Source organism: Lonchura striata, unplaced genomic scaffold (assembly GCF_046129695.1).
Source record: "Lonchura striata isolate bLonStr1 unplaced genomic scaffold, bLonStr1.mat Scaffold_85, whole genome shotgun sequence".
In the NCBI taxonomy this organism is placed as follows: Eukaryota; Metazoa; Chordata; class Aves; order Passeriformes; family Estrildidae; genus Lonchura; species Lonchura striata.
The window spans coordinates 528703-553445 of NW_027461188.1; the positions used below are offsets into that span (position 1 = coordinate 528703).

A 24743-nucleotide genomic window follows, 5' to 3' on the forward strand; every position below is an offset into this window, starting at 1 on the left:
CTCTGCAGTCAGCCAGAAAGTTTGTTCCCATCAGCTGGGAGTTTCCTGTCCCAGTGAGATGGTGCTGCTCAGAGCCAGGGCTGCCTGGCAGCCACCCCCAAACTGCCCTGAGCATTTCCTTGGCTTCACCTTTGCTTTCTTTACTCTTTCTGATACAAATTTCTTCCTCTTGCCCACCCCTGTTCCCTCCCCTGCACACAACCCATCCCTGTTTGCCCTTTCCTCTCTGGCCCCACTCCCCATTGCAGTTCCTGACTTGGCACCATGGGAACATCCCTTGGGGAGCAGGATCCTCCCACAAGTGCTGCAGGAATTGTCTGCAGGCTCCTGCAGTGCCTGGTGCTGCTCCCTTGCCAGAGGCACCCCAGGCCAGGGGGGCACATCTGGGCTGCTGTGTCTGGCTGTGGGGCTCCCTGTTCTGGGCAGTGAGGAGGAGCTGCAGAGGCTCTGCAGGACTGACAGGATGGGCTTTGGGGCTGTGAGAAGAAGCTGAAGGACCTGGGCTGCTGGAGCTTCTGAAGAGGAGGCCCAGGGCTCCTCCTGCAACTGCTCCAAGGGTGGTTTCAGGGAACCCCAGAATCAGCAAGGCTGGAAAATACCTTTGAGATCATCGAGTCCAACCTGTGCCCTCACACTGCCTTATCTCCCCTGAGCCTCCTCTTCTCCAGGATAAACAACCCCAGCTCCCTCAGCCATTCCTCACAGGACTTGTGCTCCAGACCCCTCACCAGCCTTGTTGCCCTTCTCTCGACATGCTCCATCCCCTCCATGTCCTTCCTAAATTGGGGGCCCAGGACTAGACACAGCACTCGAGGTGCTGCCCAACCAGTGCTATGCACAGGGGAAGAATCACTGCCCTGCTCCTGCTGGCACACCATTCCTGATCCAGGCCAGGAGCCATTGGCCTTCTTGGCCCCCTGGGCACTCTGCTGGCTCATGTCCAGCCTGCTGTCCATCAGACCCTGTAGGTCCCTTTCTGCCTGGCTGCTGTCCAGCCACTCTGTCCCCAGCCTGTAGCACTGCAGGGGTTGTTGTGGCCAAAGTGCAGGACCCGGCACTGGGACTTGTTAAACCTCACCTTGTTGGATTTGGGCCCTGGATCCAGCCTGTCCAGGGCCCTGTGCAGAGCCCTCCTACCCTCCAGCAGATCAACACTCCCCGACAACTTGGTGTCACCAGGGTTCCATGAAGCCCCAGAGTGTCCCAATGGTGTCCATGATTCCATGAGGCCTCCCAATGTCACAATGTCCCTTTGGTTCCATGGGACCCCTTGTTGTCACAAAGTCCCTTGGATCCTTGGGCCCTGCAGTGTCACAATAATCACTGTGGTCCCCCAAGGCCCTGCACTGTCACAGTGGATCCTTGGTTCCATGAGGTCTGGCAGGGCAGCAATGTGCTCCTTGCTCCCACAGTGTCATAATGGCCTCTTGGTCCCAAGGCCACCATGGTGTCCAACATGTTTCTTTCATTCCAGGAGTCCCTGAGGCGCAGCACTGGTCCCTCGGTTCCATGGGGCCCTGCAGTGTCACAATGCCCCCATCATGACACGAGGTCCTGCACTGTCACAAAGCTCTGCATGATTCCACAATGCCCTGCAGGATCACAGTGGCCTCTGGGGTTCCATGAGGCCTCAGAGTGCTCCATTGAATTCCTTGGTGCTGCAGTGTCACAATGGAGCCCTGGTGACACAAGATCCTGCAGTGTCACCAGGGACCCTGGGTTCCATGGGGCACCAGAGTGTCACAATTGTTCCCTCAGTTCCCAGAGTCCTTGCAATGGAGCAATGGCCCCTTGGTTCCATTGTCCCCAGGCTCTCCCAAGGTTCTCTCTGGTTCTGCAGTGCACAATGGCCCCGTGGTCCCCCAAGGCCCTGCAGGGTCATGGTGGCCTCTGTGGTCCCACCAGGACCCAGACTGTCACAATGCACTCCTTGCTTCCATTCAGCCCCACAGTGTCACAGTGTCCCTGTGGCTCTGTGGTGCCATGTCGTACACATGTCACCATGGTCCTCTCAGTGCCACCAGGCCCCGCAGTGTCACAATGGCCCCTTGCTTCCCCAGGGCCCTGCAGTGTCACAATCACCAGAGAATCAACCAGTCTGGAAAAGGCCTTGGAGAGCATCAAGTCCAACCTGGGACCCAACACCACCTTGTCACCCATACCATGGCACTGAGTGCCACATCCAGTCTTTGCTTAAACACCTCCAGGGATTGTGACTCACCCACCTCCCTGGGCAGCCCATTCCAATGCCCAATCCCCCTTTGTGTGAAGAATATTTCCTGATATCCAGCCGACATATCCCCTAGTGAAGCTGAAGGCTGTGTCCTCTTGTCCTGTCTCTGTTCCCTGGGAAAAGAGCCTGACCCCAAACTGGCTGCACCCTCCTGTCAGGGAGTTGTAGAGAGTGATGAGGTCTCACTTGAGACTCCTCTTCTCCAGGATAAACAACTCCAGCTCCCTCAGCCACTCTGCATAGGACTTGTGTTCCAGACTCCTCACCAGCCATGTTGCCCTTCTCTGGACATGCTCCAGCCCCTCCATATCCTTCCTAAACTGGGAGCCCAGAACTGGACACAGCACTCAAGGTGCTGCCCAATCAGTGCCCAGCACAGGGGAAGAATCACTGCCCTGCTCCTGCTGGCCACACCATTCCTGATCCATAGGAGTACCAGGGGTTAGATGAGGGAAATGGTGGGGAAGGAGTGGGGACAAAGTGTGATTGATTGCCAGCCACGAAGCGTCTTGATTCTCATATATTTTAAGACTGTATTAGAAGGTGCTGGGGACCAATATCAATTGGACATTGCTGATATCAATTGATAAACAGGAAAAGAAAACCTAACAGGACAAAACAATTCTCTCTGCATTGTTTTCAATATTGTATATTCACTTTAAATAAACTTTAGAAATCTGTCTAATTCACCACAGAGGAATTGAAGACTTGAATTATTCACAGAGTTTTTTCTTGTTCGGTTGTTTTGAACAAATATTTATAGGCCTTTCTCATGGAATTCATGAACTGAAGAGCTTAAGAAAGAAAAGGCCTCTGGAGTAGGAAAATTCATCAGCAGCCTCCAAGTGGCTGAGGATCAATCTCCATCAGAGCAGCAATGAGCAGAAATGGGCACAGCTTTGTGGCTGCCCCAGCTCTGGGATGGGCCCTGGGCCTGGAGCAGGAGCAGCTCTGGAGGGCCCCAGGGCCGGGGCTCTTGTGCTGGCCTGGGCAGATGGGATGGCAGGAGGGGCTGCAGAGCTCTCAGCACCTCAGGCAGAGGGGAGCAGGGCAGCCAGGGAGCTCCTTTGGCCTTGGCCAAGCCCCTTCCCCCATGGTGGGGCTGAGTCCTGGCTGAGCTGCAGCTGCTGCTGTGCCCTTGGCAGGGGCTGAGGCCGTGGGGCAGTGCCCAGAGCAGCCTGGGCTGAGCAGAGCTGTGGGGCCAGAGCCGGCTGGGCTGTGCTGGGGAGAGGCCCTTGGTGCTGCCCAGAGCTCAGGGCAGCTGGCAGAGCTGGCAGGGAGCTGGGCTGGGCTGGGAGAGCCTGGCACAGAAACCATCAGTGTCCATCTCAGCCTGGCTGAGCGGGCAGGGGCAGGACTCAGCCCAGGCCTTGTGGGGCAGGGCCAGCGCCTGGGCAGGCATTGAAAACAGGCAAGAGCCCCAGAGAGGAGGCTGCTCTGTGCCCTTGGGGCACGGACAGAGCAGGGAGGGGCCCAGGACATTTGTTAGCGCCAGCCTCTGTCTGTGCCAGCCCTGGGCAGCCCTGGCTGCTGAGCCCAGCTCTGCCCTGGGCTGAGTTTGGCTGTGGCCCAGCTCCATCCTCCTGCGGGGCTCAGGGCCTGTTCCCGGCCATGGCCAGCCCTGGCCGCCTCTCTGCTGGCCCCGAGGCCAGCAGAGCCCGGGCAGGGCTGTCTGTGCAGCCCCACAGGTGCCACGGGCTCGGCAGGAGCTGGCAGAGGCTGCCCAGCAGGGAGGCCATGGGGCACAGAGCCCCAAGGCTGCCCAGGGCCCCACGGCACAGGGGCCGTTCCCAGCCGCAATGCTCCTGTCCTGGGCTGGGCTGCACAGGGGCTGTGGCACCATGGCTGGGCCAGCACAGGGCCACCGAGGGGCCACGCAGCCGCTGCCGGGGCTGGCAGCAAGGCCGGGCACAGACAAGGAATTGCTGAGCATGGCCTGCGCTGGCCAGGGCTGCCTGTGCCCAAGGCAGAGCTCAGCTGCCCTTGGGGGCTGCAGGAACACTCAGGAGCCCAAAGAGCCTCCATGGCTGTGCTGGAGACCAAGGCTGGAGCAGGGAAATGCAGGGCTGCTGTGCCATGGGGAGGGCATGGAATTCCAGCACACACCTCAGCTCTCTGATGGTCCCGGCACCGTGCTGGGCCCTGTTCCAGACTGGAGCAGAGCAGATGTTGATGGCACAGGAGCACTGCGGGGCTGGCAGGGACCTGCAGCTTGCAAGGTGCTCTGCTCTCCCTCAGCTCCTCTCGGAGAGATCCAATCCCAGCTTGGCACCTCAGGGCACAAGTGGCACTGCCTGTTCATGGGCACACAGCTGATGTCTGTATGGAAAGGGGCACAGATGTTAGTACTTGTACATTTCATAGTATACATGGTTATTTATTTTTTTTTTTATCTGGGTCACTTGAGAATGGTTAAGAAATGGCAAAGTTTTCCCACCAGGAACAGGAATTTCCTGTAAGTGTACAGATTGCATGAGGAGAAATACTGATCTTGTCTTCTATTTTCATCACCAATATTCAATTTATTATATCACCTCCCTCTTCCTTCAGGATTTTCCAGTATCCTGTTGAAATTGACATGTCTAAGGACATCTCTTCACTAGACCAACTGGATCTATGTCCTTCCTGGTGCTCCCAGATTTCCTCATCTAGGTGCTCTCTGGTCATTCAAGTGCCTCTCAATTCACAGGCTTCATGCTATGAGTTCAGGGAGTTGTTCACTCTTTCAGAAGTTCAAATAAATATCATATTACTCAACATCGTAATTGTATTTTTATCCATCACAAAATTACTTTTTGGTATGTCTTTGTCTAAAACTATCCCTGTACAGAAATCCCTTGGGGATGGGAGACATGTCAGCTGCTGCTGGGACATCACAGAGAGCTGAGGGAATAGCTGTGATGGTTATTAAACTGTTCCAATGTTCAACTTGTGTTTTCTGCCAAAAAAACCTTTCTGTGCCTCTGAGTGTCACCATCCCTGAGCCCAAAGGACACAAACCTGATGAGTTGTGGTTCCCACTGCAGGGGCACTTGGACCTTGGCTCTGCACAGGAGAGCTCTTCATCCACTTTCCCTCTTTTCCTCCCTCTGGGCATGGAGGGAGCTCCTCACTTCAGCCTGTGACTCGTATGTGTGCAAAGAGCAAATCTGGGCAGAATCGGGACAGGGAGGGTTTGGGGGGACCTTGGGATCTGTGCTGGGCACAGAAGGTGTTTTCCATTGTTCTGAGACTGTCTGCTGTGCAAAGTGGATTTAATATCCAGCAGAGGAATGACTTTTGCATTTGATGGAGCTGTGCCTTCCCTTGGCTTTGTTGGCTGGCAATAAATGAACATCCCTCTGTGTCTCGGGCAGCTCTTTCTCCAAGGAAAGCAGGTGGGAGTTGGAGCCCAGGAGCTGAAACCTGCAGGTGCAGCCTGGGCTGGAGGGAGCTCAGATTTGCACAAGGCTGCTCTGAGTGCCAGGGCTGGAATGGGGGAAATGGTGGGGTAGGGGTAGGGACAGTGTCTGATGGATTGTCAGCCACAAAGGGTCTTGATTTTCATATCTATTCAAACTGCATGGGAAGGTACTTGGATTCAGTGTCAGTTGGAGATGGCAACTATCATTGTATTAACAGAAAAAAAAAACTAAACAGGACCTGAAAAATCTCTTATCATGGTCTTTTTAAATATAGTATATTCACTTTGAATTGGCTTCTGAAATCTGTCTAATCAACCAGAAAATATTTGAAAACTTACATTATTCCCAGAGGCTTGGCTTGTTAAAGTGTTCTGAATGTTAATGAGCCCTGGGCCACTGAATTCCTGAACTGAAGAGCTGAAGGCTGAAGAAGCCTCTGGAGCAGTAAAATTCAGCAGCAGCCTCCAAGTTGCTGAGGATGTCAGCAGCCCCCACTGAGGCCATCCCTGCCCAGAGGCCCTGGGGGAATGGGCAGACAAGGAGAGCGTCCCTGGGGCTGGGGCAACAGAACTCAGAGGCACCAGCGGCTCCAGCTGGGACATGGAGTGTGGGATGGGGCTGTTAAAGCCCTGCCTGGGCTGTGCCAAGCAGGACACACAAGCCCTGACCCCCATCCACTAAAAAACTCTCTCAAGGATACATTTAAAAGGAATTAAAATTGGTGTGTCCTCTGAGTTGGATGCACTGGAGAAATACCAACAAGAGATTCTCAGGAGCTCAAAACAAACACCAAAGCAGCCTTTACTGGCAACTTTAGGAAATCAGAGAAACTTTGGTAAAAGGTTTAAAATTATATTCAGTGAACAAAAAATAGTTTGCAATGCATTAACTTGGCCCATTGAACTTCACAAACGCTAAGCCTGTTCAATTTTAAGTTAATCAACATCTGCATGAGGACTGAAATAGAACAATGTAGACAGAGAAAGACAAAAAAGATACAGAGAAGCACACACACAGCTACCAATTCCTGGATTCCAGTGGTGTTCAGATGGAAATTCCAAGAGGAGGTAGGGTCAGGATGTGTGCTTGCCTTGTGGTCAGCCTTAAATACCCCTTGGTCTTCCTGGGCCTCTCCCCAGGTGGGACTTGGGGTCATTTGGTCACTCAGGTGCTGGGCTGGGGCTCCAGAGGTGGCTGTGCAGCATTGCCTGTGCTGTGCCAGGGACTGGCAGACACTGCTGGGCTGGGATAGAGGCTCTGGGGGGATTGGGGTTCCAGGGCAGGGCAAGGCTGGGGTTCCAGGGCAGGGCAAGGCTGGACCTGCCCCTTCCTCCCACACACGTGAAATGTTTCCAGCCAGCAATCTCCTCCAGTCTGTCACAACAGTCAACATTGGTGGTGAAATCCCAATATGGACATTGACACCTGCAGGAGAAGGACAGTTCTTTTCTATAGGAAGGAAAGCCCCGAGCCCCAGTGAGAAGAGACCCTGCAGGTGCCAAGCTGTCAGGCAGCCCCTGGAGGTCAAACCAGCCAGACCTGTTCCATGTTCCCTTGGTTCTTTGGGACCCCACAGTGTCCCAGTGGTCTCCGTGGTTCCCCAGGCCCCACAATGACACGGGACTCCTCTGTTCCATGAGGCCACAATGTAACAATGGACCTTTGGACCCTGGGGGTTTGCAGTGTCACAATGGTCTCCTTTGGCTCCACAGGGTCACAATGGAACACTGATGACACGAGGCCCTGCAGTGTCACAATGGACCTTTGGTTCCCTGCAGCCCTGCAGTGCCACAAAGGCCTCTTGGTTTCACGAGGCCCCACAGTGTCACAATGGTCCTCTTGGTTATGTGGGGACCCCCGGGGTCACAATGGTCTCACTGGTGCTGTGAGGCCTCACAGTATCACAATGCTTTGCTTATTCCGTGGGGCCTTATAGTATCCCAATGGTCTCCATGATTCCATGGTGCCCCACAGTGTCACAATGGCCCCTTGGTTCCATGAAGCTGTGAAGTCTCTTAATGGTGTCTCCATGATTCCATGAGGTCTTGCAATGTCACAATGGACCTTTGGCTTCCTGGGGTCTCACCATGTCACAACGGTCCCTTGGTCCCATGACACCCCAAAGTGTCATAAGGGTCTCCATGGTTCCATGAGGCCCCTCAGTGTCGCAATGGTCCCTGGGTCTCACAGGTGCCACAGTGTCACCATGGTCCCTTGGTTCCATGGTTCCTGTGCTGGTGCATTCCCCCCTCCCCTTCTTAGGCCTCTCTGCCAGATGAGAAATGCTCGCTGGCCTCGGCCTTGGCCAGCAGCCCCTGGGCTCAGCTCCTCTGGAGCTCAGCACAAACACGCTCTGCTCCAGGCACTGCTGCTGCCCAGCCAGCTCCTGGCTGCTTTAGGAGCAGCCCTGGGAGCTGTTTGTGTTCCCTCAGTGGCACAACATCCCTGTTCTCACCCTGCCAAAGAAAGCTGCTGGTGTCAAGTGCGGCCAGGATGAAACATGGCTGGGACTGCAGCCCCTCTCTTGGGGCCCTACAAACAGCGCTCCAAAAGGAGCCCTTGGAGCTCTCCTGGGCCAGCGACTCCCTCTGAGTGGGGCCTCTCCGAGCCGGGAACTCTCCCGTTTGCTGTACTCAGGGATCCCCAACAACGAGGGAGCCTGGGCCGATCCCCCCACTCCTCCAGGCTCAACACTTCCCCGCTGGGGAGATGCCAAAGCATCCCCAGGGAGCATTTCCCTTTGCTCAGGGGAATTTCTCACAGGTGCCTTGCACTGACTCTCTGTGTCTGTGAGCACACAGGAGTGCCTGTGCTGGGGAAATGTGGCAGAAATGCTGCTCCCTGAGGGGTCTGAGTGCCTTGCACAACTGAGCCTGTTAGGCCTGTAGTTAAGGCTAAAGCATGAGGTCAAAGCTAAGTTAAACGCTGCTAAGAGTTGCTCTTTTGCTAAGTTCATATGTTTAATATAAGTTATATGTTAAGTTAAATATTGTTAAATGTTATTCCTGTTTTAAATTGCATAGATATAGGTTATAAGTTAGGTTAAATACTGTTAAGCTCTGTTCTTTTGCTAAATTGTTAAGTTTAATGTAGAAATTAAGGTAAAGGTATAAGGTAATTCCTATTAGGTTTTAGGTCTGTTAAGGTTTTGGGCCATATTCCTTTTATCCTTGCCCTCATTTTTTTTGTGTCACACACACAGGAACAGCTCTCAATTCATTTCTGGTTTGATTGCCTGGATTTTGTTTGGTTTTGTTGTTGCTTTGTTTCCTTGCTGTGCCTGAAGTGCCCAGTCAGGAGTAGAGTGACTCTTGCCAAGGAACTTTGTGCTGCTGTCACTTTAATATTAAATCTGGTTTTTGCTGGGGATTTTTTCAGCGCTCTCAAACCCTCATTGGTCACAGGGTGAAGGAGCCCTGGCCCAGGCTCTGGCCCTGGGGGACACGGGGACACTGCCGGGGGGTCCCTGTCCCCCTGTCCCACCCCCCATGGCTCCTGCCCCCGTCCCCGTGTCAGGCTCTGGGGTCGATCTCGTGGAACATCCTCTGGGGGAGGCTGCAGCACCAGGGGCAGGGGGACCTGGGGGGACAGGGGACCCGCTGTGCATGAGCAGCGTTGGACTTCTCTGGGGGAACTGGGAGGGGGCTAGGGCAGAGTGACCTCCCCAGTGACCTCACACAGCCTCTCAGATGTCACATAGCCATCTCTGTGATGTCACACAGCCCAGTCTGTAATGTCATACAGGCCCTGTGATGCTGGGCAGTTCCGGCGCCATCCCAGCAGTGGCCTCTCCCTCCTGCCCCGTCCCTCAGCTGGTGCCACCCTTGGGGCTCTGGGCTATGGCTTCTTCTCCCTGGGCATCTCCTGCTGCCCGCCCAGGTTTTCCTGAGGAGCTGCTGCCCCTGATCCAGGGGCTCTGCTCTGCTGCCCTGGGCACCCCGGGGCTCCCAAAACACCCCACGGCCAGGCCGGGCCCAGAGTGTCACAATGTCCCCTTGGATCCATCAGGCCCCGCAGTGTCACAATGCTCCCTGCGCTCTCTGAGGCCCCACATCACCCAGCCCAGGCCATTGCTGTGGTTCCAGTCCCTCCCAGTATGATCCCAGTGATTCCCAGTCTCTCTCAGTATATCCCACTTGATCCCAGCATGCTCCCAGTCACACCCACTTCCTCCCAGTTGCTTCCAGCATAATTCCAGTTGCCCAGAACCACTTCTAGCCACCCTCAGTGCAGCACCAGTTGCTCCCAGGATATCCCAGTTGCACCGACCATGGTCCAAACTGCCCTCAGAATGTTCCTGGTCACTCCCAGTATGATCCCAGTCCCCCTCGGTGTTGTTCCAGTTCCACCCAGTATGTTCCCAGTTGCACCTAGTCACCCCTAGTACAGTCCCGCTCACTGCCAGTATGACCTCAGTGGCCCCCATTACAGACACAGTCACTCGCAGTTGCCCTCACTTGCCCCCAAAATGGTCCCAGCTGTTCCCAGTGTTGTCCCCTCCAGTATGGTGCCAGGCACTTCCAGTATATTCCAATTGCCCCCAGCATGCTCGATCCCAGTCACCCCAGAGTCCCCAGTATGGTTCCAGTTGCCCCCAGGATGGCCTCACTCATTCCCAGTATATCCCAGTTACCTCCAGCAGGCTCCCAAACCCCCTCCCAGCACCACAAATGGCCCCAAGAGCCACAACAGCCTTTCTCAGTCCAACCAGGAGTCCCTAAAACCCCTCCCAGCCCTCCATGGAGCTGAGTGGGAAAGGTTGGTGGACAGGAACATCCCCAGCAAGGGTCAGCTAGGACACTTCAGCAGCAATTTGGGCATTTTGTGGGGAACACTTGGACTGGGCAGACGCAGGCCAGGGACTGGGACAGACAGCCGGAATTCCTGGAGAACAGATGAGGTCAGATGGACCCGTTCTGCTGGAACAACTACAAGAGCATGGCCATGTCCCTTGGCTTGGATGGTCCCAGAAGAACCAAATCCTCCCCTTAACCTCAAATTCACATTCAAATCCCAGTAAAATGATTCAGCTTTAGATCTCTTTTATTGATTTCTTTATTTTTACCCCAATTCTAGGTGTTCTGATGGGATAAACAAGGAGATTATTCAGGTGGGAAAAGATCTCCATGATCATCCATTATTGCTTGATGCCACCAGAAGAAAAAGTGACACAGCAGGTAAGAATTTCTTGGGCTTTAAAGTCAAAGAAACAGCTTTTCCCAATTAATTTTCAATGTTGATCAGAGTCCCGATGGATTTTCCTGGTCTGTGTTCATCCAGGTGTCTATGGGCATCCAGGAGGATTTGAAGACCACTTTCCAGGTGTCTTCTCATCAGAGATCACAAGGAATGTGGGTCACCAGGGCTCCGACCAACATGGGTCTACTAAAGGGGGATGGAGTGGGAGCAGCGCACGAAGCTCTTCCTGAAGTGGGGGCACTCACAGGGCTTCCCTTACCTGTGCCTAAGTTGGTGTTGAGTCAAGTGAAAGCTCCTGGAGAAGCTCTTCCCACACAGGGGACACTCATAGGGCCTCTGCCTGGTGTGGATGTGCTGGTGCCTGACAAGGTGGGAGTTTTGCTTGAAGCCCCTCCTGCAGTCGGGGCAGCGGAAGGGCCTCTCCCCGTTGTGAATCCGCTGGTGCTTGCAGAGATCAGAGCTCCACCTAAAGCTCTTCTGACACTCGGGACACTCATAGGGCCTCTCCCCGGTGTGGATGCGTTGGTGGATGATGAGTTCTGAGCTCCAGCCGAAGCCCTTCCCACACTCCCCACACTTGTAGGGCCATTCCCCGGTGTGGATCATCTGGTGGCGGATCAGGTGGGATTTCCGCCTGAAGCTCTTCCCACACTCCGAGCACTTGTAGGGCTTCTCCCCATCATGAAGCTGCTCATGGACCACCAGCTCTGAGCTCTGGCTGAAGCTCTGCCCACCTTCCTGACACTGGGTGTGTCTTTCCTCCTCAGATGACCTTGGGCTGGTTTTGCAGCCCCTCCTCCTGCGGGATCTCTGGGGCTTTTCCTCCCCGTTGGGTTCCTGTGCTGTGGAGCCAGTCAAAATGGCCTCTTCCATGAGGTTCTGATGCGGGGATTTGTCCTTCCTGGTCTCCATCTGCAGCTCCTGCTCTGGGGGAGGAAGGACAAGGAGAGGATGGGATTTGCCAGAGGGAAGGGCAGGGAGATCCCCCCAGTGCATCCCCGGCAGGAGGACACCGGTAGCGGGGCTGTCCTGCAGCTGGGGGCCAGGCTGGGCTGGGAGATGGAGCAGGAGAGAGGGGGAAAGGGGCACTGACTTCCTCCTCACCTGCCTGGGCATCCCAGGGCATCTTCCTCTTCCTCGCAGCCTCCTCCTCCATCTGGAAGATATTTGGAGATGGGAAATCCTGTTTTGAAAGGAAAACAAGGGATGAGCACAGTGAGTTTTGTACTGGTTTCAAAGCAAACCTGGGAGAGAGTCTAAGCCAGAAGGACAATTTAATAGGAAAATTAAGATCAAAGCTATGATTCAGAAAGACTGGTTTAAACTCACAGAGTCAGGATATAACCTGACACCCTGATAATCAGGGTGGTGGTAGCAGGCTGATGAAATGGTGGCTGCAGTCCGGCTGGAGTGATGAACGTGATTCTGTCAAAGCGGTGATCCTGTAGAAGGGTCTGGTCTTCCTCTGAAGGTCCAGTGGTGGTTATGGAGCTCTTGTCCTCTGGGAATCCAGTAGGCAAGGTGATCGTGGTGTTGCAAGGGTGAGATTATATCCAGGCAGGAATGCTTGGTTCCTCCCCCTGGGCGGAGCATCCCACAATGGGATAATGTAATTTTATCAGTCCTGCAGTGACACTCAATGGCCCATTAACAGAAGATGGCCCCTGGAGGGCGTTATCAGGGCTGAGCCATGGAAGAGATAAAGAACACTGCCCCACCTGTTGATAACAGTTTTTGGAGATGGGGACTGAAAACACTTTTGGTTACATCTGACATTGTAACCTGAAACAGTGAGGCAATCCCTGCTCAGGGTGGGGGGTGAACACCACCCCCCTTACCCAAACTGGCTCAGGTGTAAAACCCCCACCCTGGGAAGGCCACGCACACAGGGGACAATGTCACACTTGCCCTGCCCCAGGGGAGATCTCTGTCCCTGTCATTCCCTTGCTCTCCCCCCTTTTCTCCTTCTTTCCATCTCTCTCTCTACCTCACATTTACTGTCAATAAAATCCACTTTGGATTTTGTCTCCTTAGCAGCTTAATTGCGGCAGAGGCATCTCTCCAACAATTTTGTTAACCAGATTGTGACATTATTTTGGCACAGTGAGTTCAGGGCACTGTTGTCTGACCCCAAGCGTGTTTGACAGCAGCGTGGTTCCCTCCTCTGAGAAGGTTTTGCCTCTTTCTGGAGGATCTCTTGGAAACTTGGATGCAGCTTCCTCTGAGCAACTTATGGAAGAACTTATGAGGAAAATGGCTGTTGTAGGTGGCCAGTTTAAAGATAATATTTTCTTGTCCTTCCCTGCAAAGTTTGTTAAAATCACTGGAAGAAAGGGATAAAATCATACCAGCAAGACTGACAAGTCCTACAAGAAGCCGAGCTCTAACTAAATTCCTGAATAACTCCTGAATTCACAGGTTTGGAGGTTTTGTCCAAATATGAGAATCAATATCTTTTTCCTCCCTGTCAGCTTTGTCATAGCTACACAGCGCAGTCCCTTCCTTTTAATAATCTGTATTGAGCCAAATTTTCACTTTTCTTTTATTTGAACCTGCCAGCAGCTGAGCTGGAGCTGCATGGGAACTGATGAAACTTGGAATTACCACAGAATCGCTTCTATTCTTGGTTTATTAATGTTTGGGATTTGTTTGCATTTCCATCACAAGTGACTTGTGGGAAAATGAAATATTCATCAAAGTACTTTATGCAGAGTTATGTTTGATTTCTGCAAGTTTATTTTGTCTGGTTCCCAGGGGATATTCAAGGGGTCTCTGTCCCCTCACCCTGGGGGATGCTCAGGGGGTCTCCATCCCTCTGACCTTAGGGAAAGTTTGTGCAGGGCTGGGGACCAGGGGCTCTGTGTCCCTCTCACCGCTGAGGGTGCTCGGGGCTGGGGGGGCTCTCCGACCTTCTCATCCTTGGGGAGGCCGGGGCGTCTCTGTCCCTCTCGGCCCTGGTGTGACCCCACCCAAACATCATTGGGGTCAGAGGGACAGAGACACCCCCAAACCCCCAGAAGGGCTGAGCCTGGGATTTGGTTTGGGGCTGAGGATTTAGGAAAGGGCTGGAATTGGGTCTGGGGTTGGAGTTGGGGCTGAGATTTGGATTAGAGCTGGGATTGGGGTTAAGGCAAAACATGGGATTGGCTTTAGGGCTGAGGCTGGGATTGGGTCTGGGCCTAGATAAATTTGGCACTGGGCTGAGATTAAATACGGAACTCTGAGTGTGTCTAACCGTGGAGTGAGATTGAGACCAGGATCAGGGTCAGGGTTGGGACTGAGCACACACAGAGTGGGACAGGGGGGATGTCACTGCAGGATGTCCCTGGCATTGTCCCAGCCCTCCTCAGGCACCTCCAAACATGGGGGGCAGCTGGGTGCTCCAAGATCAAGGTGCTCCCATGCAGCCCCCCAATACCAGGTGAACATTCCCTGAGGGCTGCCCTGAATGTGATCCTTGGGGCTCTGGGATCAGCCCTCACATTCCTGTGGGAGCAGCTGCAAACATGATGAGAGATTTTTCCCCTCCTCTTTCTTGTGGAAGGGTGAAGCCCAGCTGTCCTTTTCTGCTGCTGCCTCCTTCTCTCCTCAGCTGAGGATGTCAAACTCCCCAGGAGTAGGAAAATCCCCATTCCCTGTTTCCTGTGGCTGCAGCCTGGAGCATCCGCTCAGAATGAAGAACTTTCTGACAGCCCTGCTGAATGACACCAGGAGGAGGTTGGTGAAAAAGTGAGGAAATTGTGTTTTGATTGGAAATACAAGATACAAAATTATTTCTTTTCATCCTATTCATTTTCAGTCCATGGCATTTCTGTTTTCAGAGTGCTACCTTCTCAGCTGATTGTGTTTGTGTCCTCCTTTCTCTCCTGCCTTCCTTCACCTGCTCTGTTTCTCTCTCAGTGTCTCCCTTGACCCAGGGCAGCTCTTACAAAAGACCCTGCCCTGATTTCATTCCCAATCCATGAGCTACAACAACCATGGGTGAAGTTATGAAGGCTGGCAGTGAAATGTCACTGTAGGATCTTGCTCCACTTGTCTTTTGGGTCCTTGTTAAGAGCTTTGCCTTCAAGGGCAGGAACATCTTTTCCTGGCTGGGAACTGGAATTCCAGCCCCTGGGAGTGTGTGACATGGATCCCATAGGGGCATTCCTGAGGCTCTCAGGGTGCTGCTCCTGCTGTGCCTCCCAAGGAGCTGTGCAGGGCAGGGGACAAGGTGCAGCAGCTGTGTGAGCTCCCAAAGCACACAGCAAAGGTGGATTTGCTGGGCATTTTCTGACACATTCACAGCTGGAAGCAGAGGGAAGAAGGAAAGGGAAGCGAGTCCCTGACAGAATCCCGGATCTATTGGGGTAGGAAGGGACCCTGCCCGCAGGTCCCAATCCCGTGAGGGAGTGTCAAGATCCGTTTGGAGGAGCAGGGTGTCATGATATTTCATTTACTAATCCCCAAAGTGCAAAAAGGCAAACAGCAGGGGACCATCACTTTAATCACAACAAATGCACCTTTATTATAGAGTGCCAACAGCAAATGCAATGGAGGGGACAGAAAGGAAATAAAGGATAGAAAGAAAAGGAGGGGAAAGGGGATTATAGGTTCCAAGGCAGACAAAATCCTCTCTGGTCCAGACAATGACAATCTATTTTCTTGTGTCAGGGAGAATCTCAAAATCTTGGTAATCTCAGGGGTCTTTCATGGTCCTCTGTCTAAGTGGGGGAAACAGGCAAAAGAAAATGAAAGTCTATTGAAGTCATTGAGGGGGAACAGGTAGAATGAAGAATAAGTCCATTGAAGCCACCGAGGAGGAACAGGTCATGTTTTCAGCTGTGAAAGAGAGACATTGTCTTCTTAGTCCATCAACCACACCTGGGAAACATCTCACATTGATCAGGCCAGCCCTCCTCCCTGTGGTGGTGGTCTCAGTCTCAGTCCTTGGGAGGGGCTTCGATCTCTGTCTGTCACAGTGGTCACGAGAGAGATGAGGGGTCTTCCATGAGAGATCACCAGAGTTACCCCAAAGTTCATTTGGCCAAGAGGTGGGAAAATCCGTGGGTTCAGCAGGTATCATGAAGCCGGTGTGAGCACGTAGAACAAGCCACTCCTTGCCAGGTCCTTGCCAGGCCCTGCTCGAAGCAGTGGTCTGTGGTGGTACAGCAAATACACCTGCAAAAATAACCTCTCCAAGCCGGAACTCCAATCAGGGTCTCCATGATCTCAGTCTCTGCCATTGCGGCAAACATGAGGCAAAAATGAGGGGAAGTTGGGACCGTCTCTTACACAGGGTGCTGATGTCCTTTGAAGGGGAACGATCCCCACATGCGTCCAGCGCTGCAATAAACATACCATCTCTGCAACTCCTTACAGGATTTGTGGGGATTGATTTTCTATCTGCGTTTCAGCAGCAGAGCTAGCAGACTAAACAGCACATTTTACCTATGTTAGCAAGCTGCTAATACTTCAAAACAGCACATTTCACCTAAATCCAAATGGATTTCTACCCTGTTAAATTTAACCTGTAAAATACCCTGTTTCAACGCCCAAGCACATCTTGGCTGAGAGGGACAGAGCACTCCCCTGGCACAGGGGTGAGAATGATGGAGACCCCCTGGGGAATGGCTTGGGGTGACGGGGAGAGAGACACCTCCTCAGGAATGGCCTGGGGTAACAGGGATAGGGACAGGGACAGCCCCTGTGGAATAGCCTGGGGTGAAAGAGATGAGGACAACCCCTCAGGGAATGCCCTGGGGTAACAGGGCCAGGGACACCCCTGGGGAATGGCCTGGAGTGACAGGGAAAGGGACAACCCATCCAAGCCCCTCCCAAGCATCCCCCAGGGTGAGAAGCACAGAGACCACTCGAGCATCCCCTGGGGACCAGGTTAAACAAACTTGCCAGAAATCAAACTTAACCCTACAAAAAATGCCTTGAGGAATATTTGCTCTTCCCACAAGTCACTTGTGATGAAAATGCAAACAAATCCCAAACATTAATAAACTGACAATAGAAGCAATTCTGTGGCAATTTCAAATTTCACCACTTCCAGCACAACTCCAGCTCAGCTGCTGGCAGGTTGTGATAAAAGTGGACATTTAGCCCAATACAGGTTATTAAAAGGGAGGGAAAGCTCAGTGCAGCTGTCACAAAGGAGACAGGTAGCAAGAGAAAATGATTCTCACATTTGGCAAAGCCCCAAAGCTTGTGTATTCAGGAGTTATTTGGCATTTAGCTACTTTAGCAGGACTTCTTGTGGGACGTTAGTAACCTTTTGTTCCTCACTGCGTGGTGAATGATCCTTGCCAGTCTTGCTGGTATGATTTTATCCCTTTCTTCCAGTGATTTTAACAGACTTTTCAAATAAGGAAAACAAAATATTTTCTCTACACTGGCCACCTACAACAGCCATTTTCCTCATAAGTTCTCCCAAAAGTCACTCAGAGGAAGCTGCATCCAAGTTTCCAAGAGATCCTCCAGAAAGAGGCAAAACCTTCTCAGAGGAGGGAACCACGCTGCTGTCAAACACGCTTGGGGTCAGACAACAGTGCCCTGAACTCACTGTGCAAAAATAATGTCACAATCTGGTTAACAAAATTGTTGGAGAGATGCATGCCTCTGCCGCAATTAAGCTGCTAAGGAGACAAAATCCAAAGTGGATTTTATTGACAGTAAATGTGAGGTAGAGAGAGAGATGGAAAGAAAGAGAAAAGGGGAGAGAGCAAGGGACTGACAGGAACAGAGATCTCCCCTGGGGCAGGGCAAGTGTGACATTGTCCCCTGTGTGCGTGGCCTTCCCAGGGTGGGGGTTTTACACCTGAGCCAGTTTGGGTAAGGGGGGTGGTGTTCACCCCCCACCCCGAGCAGGGATTGCCTCACTGTTTCAGGTTACAATGTCAGATGTAACCAAAAGTGTTTTCAGTCCCCATCTCCAAAAACTGTTATCAACAGGTGGGGCAGTGTTCTTTATCTCTTCCATGGCTCAGCCCTGATAACGCCCTGCAGGGGCCATCTTCTGTTAATGGGCCATTGAGTGTCACTGCAGCACTGATAAAATTACATCATCCCATTGTGGGATGCTCCGCCCAGGGGAGGAACCAAGTATTCCTGCCTGGATATAATCTCACAATTTCCAACACCACAACCACCTTGCCTACTGCATTCCCAGAGGACAAGAGCTCCATAAGCACCAGTGGACCTTCAGAGGAAGACCAGACCCTTCTACAGGATCACCGCTTTGACAGAATCACGTTCATCACTCCAGCCGGACTGCAGCCACCATTTCATCAGACTGCTACCACCACCCTGATTATCAGGGTGTCAGGTTATATCCTGACTCTGTGAGTTTAAACCAGTCTTTCTGAATCATAGCTTTGATCTTAATTTTCCTATTAAATTGTCCTTCTGGCTTAGACTCTCTCCCAGGTTTGCTTTGAAACCAGTACAAAACTCACTGTGCTCATCCCTTGTTTTCCTTTCAAAACAGGATTTCCCATCTCCAAATATCTTCCAGATGGAGGAGGAGGCTGCGAGGAAGAGGAAGATGCCCTGGGATGCCCAGGCAGGTGAGGAGGAAGTCAGTGCCCCTTTCCCCCTCTCTCCTGCTCCATCTCCCAGCCCAGCCTGGCCCCCAGCTGCAGGACAGCCCCACTACCGGTGCCCTCCTGCTGGGGACGCACTCGGGGGATCTCCCTGCCCTTCCCTCTGGCAAATCCCATCCTCTCCTTGTCCTTCCTCCCCCAGAGCAGGAGCTGCAGATGGAGACCAGGAAGGACAAATCCCCGCATCAGAACCTCATGGAAGAGGCCATTTTGACTGGCTCCACAGCACAGGAACCCAACGGGGAGGAAAAGCCCCAGAGATCCCGCAGGAGGAGGGGCTGCAAAACCAGCCCAAGGTCATCTGAGGAGGAAAGACACACCCAGTGTCAGGAAGGTGGGCAGAGCTTCAGCCAGAGCTCAGAGCTGGTGGTCCATGAGCAGCTTCATGATGGGGAGAAGCCCTACAAGTGCTCGGAGTGTGGGAAGAGCTTCAGGCGGAAATCCCACCTGATCCGCCACCAGATGATCCACACCGGGGAATGGCCCTACAAGTGTGGGGAGTGTGGGAAGGGCTTCGGCTGGAGCTCAGAACTCATCATCCACCAACGCATCCACACTGGGGAGAGGCCCTATGAGTGTCCCGAGTGTCAGAAGAGCTTTAGGTGGAGCTCTGATCTCTGCAAGCACCAGCGGATTCACAACGGGGAGAGGCCCTTCCGCTGCCCTGACTGCAGGAGGGGCTTCAAGCAAAACTCCCACCTTGTCAGGCACCGGCACATCCACACCAGGCAGAGGCCCTATGAGTGTCCCCTGTGTGGGAAGAGCTTCTCCAGGAGCTTTCACTTGACTCAACACCAACTTAGGCACAAGTAAGGGAAGCCCTGTGACTGCCCCGACTGCAGGAAGAGCTTCGTGCGCTGCTCCAACTCCATCCCCCTTTAGAAGACCAATGTTGGTCAGAGACCTGGTGACCCACATTCCTTGTGATCTCTGATGAGAAGACACCTGGAAAGTGGTCTTCAAATCCTCCTGGATCCCTATAGACACCTGGATGAACACAGACCAGCAACATCCTTTGGGACTCTGATCAACATTGAAAATTAATTGGGAAGAGCTGTTTCTTTGACTTTACAGCCCAAGAAATTCTTACCTGCTGTGTCACTTTTTCTCCTGGTGGCATCATGCAATAATGGATGATCATGGAGATCTTTTCCCACTTGAATACTCTCCATGTTTATCCCATCAGAACACCTAGAATTGGGGTAAAAATAAAGAAATCAAGTAGAGATCTAAAGCTGAATCATTTTACTGGGATTTGAATGTGAATTTGAGGTTAAGGGGAGGATTTGGTTCTTCTGGGACCATCCAAGCCAAGGGACATGGCCATGCTCTTGTAGTTGTTCCAGCAGAACGGGTCCATCTAACCTCATCTGTTCTCCAGGAATTCCAGTTGTCTGTCCCAGTCCCTGGCCTGGGTCTACCCATTCCAGGTGTTCCCCACAAAATGCCCAAATTGCTGCTGAAGTGCCCTAGCTGACCCTTGCTGGGGATGTTCCTGTCCACCAACCTCTCCTGCTCAGCTCCATGGAGGGCTGGGAGGGGTTTTAGGGACTCCTGGTGGGACTGAGAGAGGCTGTTGTGGCTCTTGGGGACATTTGTGGTGCTGGGATGGGGTTTGGGGGCCTGCTGGAGGTAACTGGGATATACTGGGAATGAGTGAGGTCATCCTGGGGGCAACTGGAACCATACTGGGAACTCTGGGGTGACTGGGATGGAGCATGCTGGGGGCAACTGGGATATACTGGGAGTGTATGGCACCATATTGGAGGGGACAACACTGAGAACAGCTGGGACCATTTTGGGGGCAAGTGAGGGCAACTGCGAGTGACTGTGTCTATATTGGGGGCCACTGAGGTCATACTGGCAGTGAGCGGGACTGTACTAGGGGTGACTGGGGGCAACTGGGATCATACTGGGTGGAACTAGGATGACACTGAGGGGGACTGGGATCATACTGGGAGTGACCAGGAACATGCTGAGGGCAGTTTGGACCATGGTTGGTGCAATTGGGATATCCTGGGAGTAGCTGGTACTGCACTGAACGTGGCTAGGAGTGGTTCTGGGCAACTGGAATTATGCTGGAAGCAACTGGGAGGAAGTGGGTGTGACTGGGAGCATGCTGGGATCAAGTGGGATATACTGAGAGAGACTGGGAATCACTGGGATCATATTGGGAGGGACAGGAACCACGGCAATGGCCTGGGCGGGGTGATGTGGGGCCTCAGGGAGCGCAGGGAGCTCTGTGACACTGCGGGGCCTGATGGAACCAAGGGGACATTGTGACACCCTGGGCCCAGCCTGGCCGTGGGGTGCTTTGGGAACCAGGGGGTGCCCAGGGCAGCAGAGCAGAGCCCCTGGATCAGGGGCAGCAGCTCCTCAGGAAAACCTGGGCGGGCAGCAGGAGATGCCCAGGGAGAAGAAGCCATAGCCCAGAGCCCCAAGGGTGGCACCAGCTGAGGGACGGGGCAGGAGGGAGAGGCCACTGCTGGGATGGCGCCGGAACTTCAAGGCATCACAGGGCCTGTATGACATTACAGACTGGGCTGTGTGACATCACAGAGATGGCTATGTGACATCTGAGAGGCTGTGTGAGGTCACTGGGGAGGTCACTCTGCCCTAGCCCCCCTCCCAGTTCCCCCAGAGAAGTCCAACGCTGCTCATGTACAGCGGGGTCCCCTGTCCCCCCGGCTCCCCCCGCCCCCGGTGCCACAGCCTCCCCCAGAGGATGTTCCACGAGATCGACCCCAGAGCCTGACATGGGGACGGGGGCCGGGGCTGTGGGGGTGGGACAGGGGGACAGGGAACCCCCGGCAGCGTCCCCGTGTCCCCCAGGGCCAGAGCCTGGGCCAGGGCTCCTTCACCCTGTGACTAACGAGGGCTTGAGAGCGCTGGAAAAATCCCCAGCAAGGGAGCAGCAAAAACCAGATTTAATATTAAAGTGACAGCAGCACAAAGTTCCTTGGCAAGAGTCACTCTGCCCCTGACTGGACACTTCAGGCACAGCAAGGAAACAAAGCAACAACAAAACCAAAAAAAATCCAGGCAATCAGACCAGAAACAGAGAACTGTCCCTGTGTGTGTGTGAGACACAAGGCCAGTGAGAGCAAGGATAAAAGGAATACGGCCTAAAAGCTTTACTGTATGTCCTGGTTTGAAAGAAAAAACAGTGAGAGACTCCAAGTCAGAAATACAATTTATTGGGAAAAGGGGAAAAGGTCAAAAAATACATGCAATAATACAAAGGGAAAGGCTACTGACAAAGTCAGAATACAACCTGGCCCGCGTGCTGGTAGCAGTCCGAATTGGAGTAGCTGCAGTCCTCTTGGGATGGCAGATGTAGTTGCTGTGTCTTCTCAGAGAACCTGTGGAAAGGCTCCCCTCTGTGTAGAAATCTCCAGTTTTATCCAGGTGGGAATGCCTAGCTCCTCCCCTTGGGCAGAGCATCTCACAATGGGTCATTATGAGTCACAAGGTGTGTCCTTAATCACCTCCTCCTTCTTGATGGTGTTATCTCTCAGGCATTGATGGGACCATTAACAACAGATAAGGAAAACTGCCCCAAGGCAACTTCTACTCAGATGGGAATTGGAAAACATTTTTTTTTTTTTTAAAAACTTGGACATTATCCACCCCTTTTTCCTATTTCCATCTTCTTCGTGATGAAACCTTACACATAGTTCTCACTTAAGACCAAGTTTCCCTGTGGTACACAACGGGTTTGCCCATCCTTCTGCATTACCCACCAAGTATAACCGGGTCCTTGAGCAAAAACAATCCCACGGATGGGTTTGTCTTTGCCTGGGGTGGGATTAATCCAAACAGTCTTTCCTAAAATACCTTTCATATGTACCACAGGGACTTTATCTCCATCCACTGTCTGCAAGGGTTCAGATTGGGCAGGACCAGCTCGACTGATGGACCCTCGGGTGTTGACTATCCAGGTAGCTTTTGCCAAGTTCAGTTCCCAATTCCTGAAAGTTCCCCCACCAAGTGCCTTTAGGGTGGTCTTAAGCAGTCCATTACATCGTTCAACTTTCCCGGCAGCTGGAGCATGATATGGGATATGATATATCCACTCAATCCCATGTTCTCTGGCCCAGGTGTTGATGAGGCCATTCTTGAAATGTGTTCCATTGTCTGACTCAATTCTCTCAGGGGTGCCATGTCTCCACAAGACCTGTTTTTCTAGGCCTAAGATGGTGTTCCGGGCAGTGGCATGAGGCACAGGGTAGGTTTCCAGCCATCCTGTGGTTGCTTCCACCATGGTCAGTACATAGTGCTTGCCTTGTCGGGTCTGGGGAAGCGTGATGTAGTCAATTTGCCAAGCTTCCCCATACCTGTATTTCAACCATCGCCCACCGTACCACAGAGGCTTCATCCGTTTGGCCTGTTTGATTGCAGCGCAGGTCTCGCAGTCGTGCATGATCTGTGAGATGCTGTCCATAGTAAGATCCACCCCTCGGTCTCGTGCCCATCGGTATGTTGCGTCTCTTCCCTGATGACCAGAAGCGTCATGGGCCCAACGAGCTAGGAATAGTTCTCCTTTATGCTGCCAATCTAGGTCTACTTGTGATATTTTCACTTTGGCAGCTCGGTCTACCTGTTTGTTGTTGTGATGCTCCTCAGTAGCCCGACTCTTGGGTATGTGTGCATCCACGTGTCGAATCTTCACGGTCAGCTTCTCTACTCGGGAGGCAATGTCCTGCCAGATCTCCGCGGCCCAGATGGGTTTCCCTCTGCGCTGCCAGTTAGCCTTTTTCCAGCGACTTAGCCATCCCCAGAGAGCATTAGCTACCATCCATGAGTCGGTGTAGAGATAGAGCCTCGACCACTTCTCTCGCTCAGCAATATCTAAAGCCAGCTGGACAGCTTTAAGCTCTGCAAGCTGACTTGATCCACTTTGTCCCTCAGTAGCTTGTGCCAGTTGTCGTGTGGGGCTCCACACTGCAGCTTTCCATTTCCGGCTAGTGCCTATGATTCGGCAGGAACCATCCATAAAAAGGGCATATTGTCTTTCAGTTTCTGGTAGCTCATTATATGGTGGGGCCTCCTCAGCACGTGCCACTTGCTCCTCTTCTTCAGAAGACAATCCAAAAGTCTCCCCCTCAGGCCAGTTTGTTATAATTTCCAGAATCCCAGGGCGATTCGGATTTCCAATACGGGCACGCTGAGTGATGAGGGCAATCCATTTACTCCATGTGGTATCAGTGGCATGATGTGTAGAAGGAACCTTTCCTTTAAACATCCACCCCAGCACTGGTAGTCGGGGTGCCAGAAGCAGCTGTGTTTCAGTGCCAATTACTTCTGAGGCAGCTTGAACTCCTTCATAGGCAGCCAAGATTTCTTTCTCTGTGGGAGTGTAGTTTGCTTCAGAGCCTTTGTAGCTCCGGCTCCAAAATCCCAGTGGTCGACCCCGAGTCTCCCCAGGCACTTTCTGCCAAAGGCTCCAGGACAAACCATGGTTCCCAGCTGCAGAGTAGAGTATGTTCTTGACCTCTGGTCCTGTCCTAACTGGGCCAAGGGCTACAGCATGAGCAATCTCCTGCTTGATCTGAGTGAAGGCTTGTTGCTGCTCAGGGCCCCAGTGGAAATCATTCTTTTTTTCGGGTGACCAGGTAGAGAGGGCTCACAATCTGGCTGTACTCGGGAATGTGCATCCTCCAAAAGCCTATGGCACCTAGGAAGGCTTGTGTCTCCTTCTTGTTGGTAGGTGGAGACATAGCGGTGATCTTGTCGATTATTTCTGTCGGGATCTGACGATGTCCATCTTGCCACTTGACTCCTAGAAACTGAATTTCTTGTGCTGGTCCCTTAACCTTGCTTCGTTTAATGGCAAAACCAGCTTTCAGTAAAATCTGGATAATTTTTTCTCCCTTTTCGAAGACTTCCCCTGCTGTGCTCCCCCACACAATGATGTCATCGATATACTTTAGATGTTCGGGAGCCTCGTTCTTTTCCAGTGCAGCCTGGATCAGTCCATGGCAGATGGTGGGACTGTGTTTACACCCCTGGGGCAGTCGGTTCCAGGTGTACTGCACTCCCTTCCAGGTGAAGGCAAACTGAGGTCTGCATTCCGTTGCCAAAGGAATGGAGAAGAAGGCATTTGCAATATCAATGGTCGCATACCACTTTGCTGCCTTGGACTCCAGCTCGTACTGAAGCTCCAACATGTCTGGCATGGCAGCGCTCAGTGGTGGTGTAACCTCATTCAGGCCGCGGTAGTCCACCATCAGTCTCCATTCCCCACTGGACTTGCGTACTGGCCATATAGGGCTGTTGAAAGGTGAATGGGCCTTGCTGACCACCCCTTGGCTCTCC

The 24743-nt window shown here is 52.8% G+C and overlaps 1 protein-coding gene across 1 annotated transcript in view; it reads right to left on the reverse strand.

The window, feature by feature from the left end:
* The window catches only part of LOC144248765 (uncharacterized), a 646176-nt gene that overhangs the window by 464731 nt on the left and 156702 nt on the right, over positions 1-24743 (reverse strand). The window contains 1 exon segment of the mRNA XM_077790757.1: positions 11303-11570. Within this exon segment, the coding sequence (XP_077646883.1) occupies positions 11303-11570 (268 nt within the window).